Source organism: Chaetura pelagica, unplaced genomic scaffold (assembly GCF_000747805.2).
Source record: "Chaetura pelagica isolate M959 unplaced genomic scaffold, ChaPel_1.0 scaffold55, whole genome shotgun sequence".
Taxonomy (NCBI): Eukaryota; Metazoa; Chordata; class Aves; order Apodiformes; family Apodidae; genus Chaetura; species Chaetura pelagica.
In genome coordinates, this window is record NW_009953571.1 from 5,187,500 (window position 1) to 5,195,628 (window position 8,129).

Below are 8,129 nucleotides of genomic sequence, written 5' to 3' on the forward strand. Positions count from 1 at the left end.
TAGGGAAATCAATGCACACCAGCAAGAAAGCAAAAGGAGCTCATGAATCAACTGTCAATTCTGACACCCCTCCTACAGAACACAGGACAAAGTCAAATTTACTTCCAGAGGAGGAAGGTGGAAGAATTTTGTTGTTGGCTAAAATAAATTTTGACATTGATAATTTTTATTTATTTTTTATTATCCATTCCTGTGTTTAAGTGCCTGTAAAAAGCCATATGCAAGTGCAACAGAACCTAAACCTGAGTGGCAGGAACCTTGTAGGCAGTTCTTACATGCACTGAAGCACCTGGAGTACACAAAGCCTGAAATAGAGTAAAATTCAGAGATTTTTCTATTATGTTCCTAGCACCACTTGCAGTCTTTACGTATCTCACTATCCATTATCAGCACATTATTCAATGTATTTTATACACACACAGGTGTTCTTGTGCTGATGTTAGCAATTTGCTGATGGCAATTTATTACATGCTATTAACAATACTGAACCAAAAGCCCTAAGAAGTGCTCATGGAACTGTAATGGTTGCTGCTCTTGGTAGATTTTATGCATTTATAGCACCAGTGTGATGACCTGTATGAATGAATGCAATTATCTCTGAAGTGGAAAACCTGTCTAGAAGTAGATAAAAGGAGGTGGAAATACTGATAAATTACCCCAGAGTTACTAAGACAAATGAATGGCAGAAAAGATCAACCAGGGTTGTAAAACACAAGGATAGGGATTAAATCTCTGCTTTATACAGTCCTAAACTGCCTACCATTGGAACATGAAAGAAGAGCACGCACACCAGTGTGTGCTCTAAACATCTGATGCTGGTCAGTATCACTGAGCTGTGCTATGTGATTTTGCATAACTGTGCTATATAAAACAAAAAAGCAGAGAAAATATTGAGATGGCTCTTCTGCTGGTACACAGTAGAAGGCATCATTACTATGATGTTGTCAACAGATCCTTCAAAAGACATACATACCTTCTTCACGACGACTATTTCAGCTTCAGCTCAGTCACTTCCAATTAATCATTCATCTTTATTTAGAAAGTAAGGCACAGAGAACAAAGGCTTTTGCAATCAAAAGAGCTCTTCTGAGAATCACTCACCAGCCTGGCTGTTGCATTTCGGCCTCCAGATGCCAATACTCTGATGAACTTCATAGCAGTGGCACAAGCAATTCCATGGAGACTGGTGAGCAAGTAACCTGGTTCAGCCACTTGGGGATCCCACTGAGTAGGGAGAAATTCTCTGACAATGGTCTCAATCAACCGAGGACAGTCAAGCAGCTGCACAGAAACAGCAGGCAGCACAAATAACTAATGGTAGGCCATTACAAACATGCAGAAGACATGTGGAAAATACACGTGTCTAATCTTGTTGTCATAACTTTACCTGTGTCTTTCTTCCCTTTTTCAAACCTTTCTCTACCATTTCAGAGTTTTGGTACAACAGAAGATTTACCTGGTTACATGCTTCAGTGGAGTGCCTTGCTATGTGGGTAAGGATGTGCAGTATATCCAGGACTACTGTTGGAACAGGTCGTACCACCTCTAGGATGTACCTCAGCCGGTGCTGGATCCGTGTCTTCAAAAGTCCCTGAAAGGAGAAGAAGAGAAAAAAAATCCATTGTGCTCCTTATGACTGCTCTCTGAACTGCAGCTGCTGGAAGACAAAAGCAGATTCAATTACCTCTTCTGCAGAGAGAAGGTGTTAAGCTTACCAGTGGGGAAACAAGTATGTTTCTGAGAATTTGCCGGTATGCTCACAAATGAGCAAGAATTAGCTCAAGAGAGCTAATAGTAAGTAACTAACATATGTTCCACATCAAACCACTGGTGGGGTTTGGATACTTGGGTCATCCAGAGTAAGAAATTCTAAGTAACAAGGAAGAGGAAAACAACATTCCCTATGAAGGACTACTAAAACCTAACAAGGCTGAAAAGGATTCTTGTACTCCTTGAATCATTTTGGTCAGACACCACCTCCACCTAATGCAGCACCCTGTCTGATAGTACCTATTATGTCAGAGAAAGCTGAGAGAAGCAGAAAGCAGAACCAATCCCTATCCTGCAGTAGGAAAAGAGAGATGCATAATGTTATTTTTGTTTTATGGTTCACAGAGCAGAAGACCGCTCTATCAGTGGTGGTGCTAGGAAACAAATCTTCAGTTTAAGTGACAGCATTATGCATTCCCAGTTCTAGGAAAACACAACTTCACAACACCTAAGTTCATAGTATCAATAGTTTTAAAAATTGTAGCCAAGCAAAGTTGTAGCTCTAGACCTGACCAAGTTCAGCTGCCACTTTAAATACTTATGTTTCTAACTGTGTGGAGTAATTGGGCTGTAGCAGCCAATTAGCAGATGTGAAATGGAATTTCACAACAACTGTAACATTAGATATTTTATCCCAAATATCTGCTGAATTTAAGCCACTTGGAATAAGTTAAAATTCCTTATGCTGAACCATACAACTGTTTCCAGAATCACAAACTGATCTCATCTCTTCTAACTCTTTTATTAAACGTTTTTAAGTGCCACCTAGAAGAATACATCTGAAATCACAAAAACTCAAAACAAGATCAGATGCCCAAGCACAGTAATTCATACAGTTCAGCTTTTAATCAAGTCCCATTCAAATACAGGCTGAAGCATATAGATTAACTAATGTGATCACAGGTTTTAATGATTGTAGCAGGCAAGAGAGTTACATTATCTCCACCAAGGTTGGGTTTGAGATAGCGAAGATTGCTATTTTTAGATCTTCTCTCAGGAATGCAGGATTAGGCTTAAATATGTGAGGAATTCCCTCCTAATGCTGTAACACTGTATCTGAAAAATGCAAATATGAAGAGTGAAATTTGAGAAATGCAATAGCCCTCTTATGTCATAGAATCACAGAATCATTAAGGTTGGAAGAGATCTCAAAGATCATCAAGTACCAACTCCCCTGCCATAAGCAGGGTCCCCTACCACTAGACCAGGTCGCACAAAACCTTGTCCAACCTGGCCTTAAAAACCTCCAGGGATGGGGCATCAACAACCTCCCTGGGCAACCCATCCCAGTTCCTAACCATCCTTGTAGTGAAAAACTTCTTCCTAATATCTAACCTAAATCTTCCCTCTCTCAGTTTAAAACCATTACCCCTTGTCCTATCACTATCTTCTCTAACGAAAAGCCCCTCCCCAGCTTCCTGGAGGCCCCTTTCAAGTACTGGAAGGCCTCTATAAGGGCTCCCTGGAGCCTTCTCTTCTCCAGGCTGAACAGCCCCATCTCTCTCAGCCTGTCTTCATAGCAGAGCTGCTCCAGGCCTTTGATCATCTTGGTAGCCCTTCTCTGGACCCCTTCCAACAGGTCTGTATCTTTCTTGTGCTGAGGGCACCAGAACTGTACACAATATTCCAGGTGGGGTCTGACCAGAGCAGAGCACAGGGGCAGAATCACCTTCCTGGCCCTGCTGGCCACACTTCTTTTGATGCAGCCCAGGATGCAGTTGCTCTCTGGGCTCCAGCACACACTGGCAGCTCATGTCGAGCTTCTCATCAACTACCACCCTCAAGTCCTTCTCCTCAGGGCTGCTCTCCAACCATTATGTTGAATACAAAAATAATATAATTGTTCAAACCTAAGTAGTTCTGAAGTATCTAGCTGTAATATTCATGTTTAACTTCACATAAGTGTCTGCAGACACTTCAATAGTGTCTGGAACCTTTTCACTTCCAGCTCAAGTAAGTGAGCCTGAACATCATGTCTGCAGGCAGTCTTTCAGCAAGTCGTACGTGGTCATCCATGTGCTTGTTGTATCTCTAACAGGCAGTTAGAAATACTTAATGACACTGAAATCACACAGGACAAGTCTCAACATTTTGAGAGATCAGTAAAATTACCCTCCTAGTAATATATGACAGAAACATAACATTCAAAAGCCAGGGAAGAGCTCCAACTCTTGTTCAGAATGTTCTTAATAGCACCCACAGGAGAGATGTTTCACACCACAGACAGCCACTGTGCAGAACTTCCTAAAAAGATTTCAGGTATAGCTCTGTGCTTACTTTTACAACATCATATCGGGCCACATCTGGATCTGGCTTGTTTTCATCCTTTGATTTTTTATCTTGAGACTTATCTGTTCCATTTAAATCTTCCTCTTCCTCCTCTTCTTCCTCTTCATTGCTGGGGACAAAGGGGAATGTAGCCATCCCTTGATACCATGAGAAAGTCCAATCAAGGTATTTCTACAACAAGAGTAAAAGCATAAAATTCTCACATTCTCACATCATGGAAGACAAAAGTTTTCAAGGATGCTTTTAATTATGGAATGCTTTATTGATTCCCACCTAACCCCAGGAAAACAGAAGCACAATAAGGAGTATTCTAAACATGTCCACATAGAATGCCATGCTTTTTCACAGAAGTGATTTTACCCTATGACCCACACACACTCAGGAAATAATGAAAAGCAGTTATTTTGAGGTGAATGAAATTCACTACATAGGTAACAGAAACTGAAAAAAACGTTTAAGACAAAAATAAATAAAAATCACCAAGGCTCTAGAAGTTGAACTGGAATTTGCCATTTACTGACTCTATTCCCATTTCTGGACCTGTGTGGAACTACTGAATCATACCAAATGATCACATAAAAATTGCTATTAAGTTAAGTTAAAGACTGTCTGGTGTATCTGTTAACGTTTGTTTGGCTTTTTGAACAGCTTCAACAAATAAAAAACCCCACCTCTTTTGTTCACAGCTAATGACAGTGTCAGATACTCTCAAGTCCTGAGGTAATACTGCAATAGATTAACTTTCCACAGAGTGGATTGCTCCCATAGCAGACCTACTTCCTCCAAAATGTTTTATATTATAAAATATTATTCCTCAGCTCAACATGAAATCAAGCCCAGGCACTTCACGATTGTCTCACCTCATCATCAAGTGACACCAGCAGAGCCCGCAGAGCGCCAACAGATGCTGCCATGACATTATCCACTGCATCATCCAGAGAGAAGCGCAGCAGGAAGAGAAACCCAGCATCAAGCAGCAGTTGCAGAATGCTGCCCTTCAAGGAGGCAGCAAACTCTCCAGCTCTGGCCTGAAACATATGACACACAGAGCCAGTGTTAGAGCTGCCCAATCTCAGCTGGTACATCTCAACCTTCTGCATGTTTACCTCTTCCTATTTCTACTGTAAAGAAGCTAAACAGTGTGCAGGGTTTTTTTTCCTGTATTTTCTCCTCCTTTCATCCTACAAAGGCACAAAACTCCAGTTCCTTAGTGCAGGAAACCTCTCTTTCTCAAGTCTGGACCCACATTCTGACTTCACCCTGTTCTGCTCTATCATTCTTCTGAAAACCACACTTTTTCTTCTTCCCTGTCTCCACCACTGTTGGAGGGAAGGTTAGCACATCCCTTAAGAGTTTGGTGGAACTGTGCACAGAAGTAAATACTCATTTTGCTTTATGCTATTGGCACATTGTTCTATGAGTAGGCTGGTTCATTCTCACTTCCTACAGAAAAAACACATCATAAGCTGGCTCAGAAAACAGGAGTGAAATGGTCATTGCCAAAGATAGGTTTGTCACAGAAATAACACCAAAAAAAGAACCTGTGTCCAAAGCACTAACAGAATGGAAGTTGCAGCACTGCTGCTGAACAACACTTGGAAGCATCTCCCTCCAGAGAAACCTGAAACTCAGTTTGTAATGTCCCGACACTTATCTTTCCTAACAGCTAGGTGATGCTCAGTGAAAAAGAATGCCCTGCTGGTGATTTTGCTCACCTTCATCGAAAAGTAGAACTCAAACAACTAGTACTAGAGAACCCAGGCCGTGATGCACCAGAAACTTGAATTATGACAAGAAATTTCATGGAAAGTGACTTACCTTTTGAACAATACGACCTAAGACCTGTAGAGCCAGTGTCCTCTGTTGAATAACTTGGCTGCGAGACAAATGGAAGAGCTCTTGGAGAGAATAACCAGCCCTCTAAATGAGAAAACAAAACAAACAAATCAGCTATAGGTAAAAATAGGCTCTTAAAATAAGATTGACTGTAAAATACTGCATAATGGGAAATGAACTGAAATGCAACGTTGTGTGTTGCTTTGAGGCAACTGCAAAAGAGATTCAAATCATTGATGTGACAAGAGAAAAATGAGCTTCTTAAGAAAAGCATGTATGTGCAGCTTTTTCCAACATGAATATCCTTAATGACATTAAAGAGAAAAAGCATGACTGGAGTTTGCTGAAAGTAAAGCAGTTAATGCATGCAGACTCAACTTCTCTGCAGGAGCTAGATTCAAAAGAAAGTCACCCATCCTCACTTCCCAGAGGTTTTAGTCATTAAAAACCTCAACACAAAAGCAATCTGCCAAATCAAACCCATATAACAGAAATGGGCGTGCCCTTTTTTCTGTATTACACCTACCTCTGCCTCTTCTCCATGGTGATGCAGTCCTAGATGTGTTGGTAAATCAGCATCTGCAGGAATCAATTCTCCTTTTAAACTGAACCGAGCTTGCATTCCCTGCAATAAATGGTAGAGGGAGAAAGATTATAGCTATTGCCTTCCACTCCATTCATCACTTAAAATACCATTTCTTACATCTACTGCTGGAAGGTTCAAGAAGTCCCCAGGTCAGGCCTCAAATTCTTAAAAAAATTTACTCCCTTCTCTCCTTTTTTCTTAGCTTTCAGACCTGTTTCATCTCAGATTACAACTGCTAGACTCTCACTTTCTCACCCTCTTGAGCACTACAGACTGAACTGACCATGTCCCATCGTACCCCTGCGGGAGAAACTCGGGCACTTTTCAGCCTGGTGAAATCTTACAGATTGAGTAACCAGAGGACTAGTTTTTGAAGCCTTCAAAACTGTCACTGCTGACAAGCATGATCCAGGCATAAATGTGAAAAATACCAGATTCTGTTCTCAAACCTTTTTGGTTTTCTTCTGTCGGGGTGAGGGCAAATCTTTCATCCATTCCAGCTTCTCAAATTCCACATTGTCCATGTGAATCCATTCCTTCTTGGGCTTCACAGGCAGATCATCATCTGTGTAAGGAAGGGAAAAAAAGGAAATCTTATCTTTCAAGTATGGATAAAGAAAATAGCTCTTTGCCAACCTACTTGGCTTAAAGATGGCACCAAATATAGGATTCATGTAGAATAAGAAGAAAATTTTAAAACTGACTGTTGGTTGATGCATCAAAGACTTACAGCATTTTTCTATCTTTCAGGAGAGCTAGAAGAGGAAGTAAACTTGCATTGTAACAAAACTCGCAGATAAGGCTAATTTGGGAGAAGTTGAACAGAAGTCAGGACACAAATAAAGCAAGTCAGTAGAAGCAGGACAGAAAGCCCTACTTTTGAGAAAGCAAGCTAATATAATCTAAGGAAGGGAGTGTTAGGGGAGATGTGAAATGATTCAGAAGTATTAATGTTGAGAGGTTCAAGCAAATTACTAGAAGCCAGTATGACTTTGGTCTAGATCCACTGGAGAGAGCACAAACACTACTATTCGTGCTTTTGTCACATTTGCTATGCTGCTGTTCATTCTGTGTCCCTCTCTAAAGGCTTGAGGAGGTCAGCTCAGGATGAAAATATCTGAAGAGCTGGAAATTTGCACAGCTTGTCTGAGCAACAGCTCAGCGGGGAAACTGGACAGCTGAACAAGAATTTCCAAGATGCAACTACTAACAGAAGAAATTACTGATTTAACTTTTTATAAAGCTTTGACTAGAAGAATTTGAGAAACAAGACATTTATGCCTGACATCACAAGAGTTCCCCTGGGAAAGAGACAGATCAGCAAGTGGAGGAATCACACAAGTGAAAGGATAGGTGAGACATAAATAGAAATGATCCAAACACTGAAAAGGCAATGCTTCGCTCCTAGGATACTATTCCATACTAGCATGAGAAGAGATGAGTTAAGAAGTCTTTGCTGTCTCAAGAGCAATCACACTTAAGGACAGAACAGGCAGTCTGAGGGCATCAAAAACAGCAGCATCACTCCTGCTGGCACAGCCCAGAACTCATTTGCATTGCAGCTATTAATCCTAGTGCTCTGGTCTTCTCTTGCAAGGAACAGTAGAGTCCCACTGAGATGCTCTTCTTTCTTCAAATCTTTTCCTGC

The 8,129-nt window shown here is 41.0% G+C and overlaps 1 protein-coding gene across 1 annotated transcript in view; it reads right to left on the reverse strand.

The window, feature by feature from the left end:
• RPAP1 (RNA polymerase II associated protein 1) overlaps window positions 1-8,129 on the reverse strand; it is a 37,404-nt gene that overhangs the window by 14,847 nt on the left and 14,428 nt on the right. The window contains exons 7-13 of the mRNA XM_009999572.1: window positions 6,931-7,046; window positions 6,422-6,520; window positions 5,878-5,979; window positions 4,920-5,087; window positions 4,048-4,230; window positions 1,457-1,591; window positions 1,102-1,281 (exon numbers count right to left, since the gene is read on the reverse strand). Coding sequence (XP_009997874.1) covers window positions 1,102-1,281; window positions 1,457-1,591; window positions 4,048-4,230; window positions 4,920-5,087; window positions 5,878-5,979; window positions 6,422-6,520; window positions 6,931-7,046 — 983 coding nt within the window. The remainder of the gene's footprint in view (window positions 1-1,101; window positions 1,282-1,456; window positions 1,592-4,047; window positions 4,231-4,919; window positions 5,088-5,877; window positions 5,980-6,421; window positions 6,521-6,930; window positions 7,047-8,129) is intronic.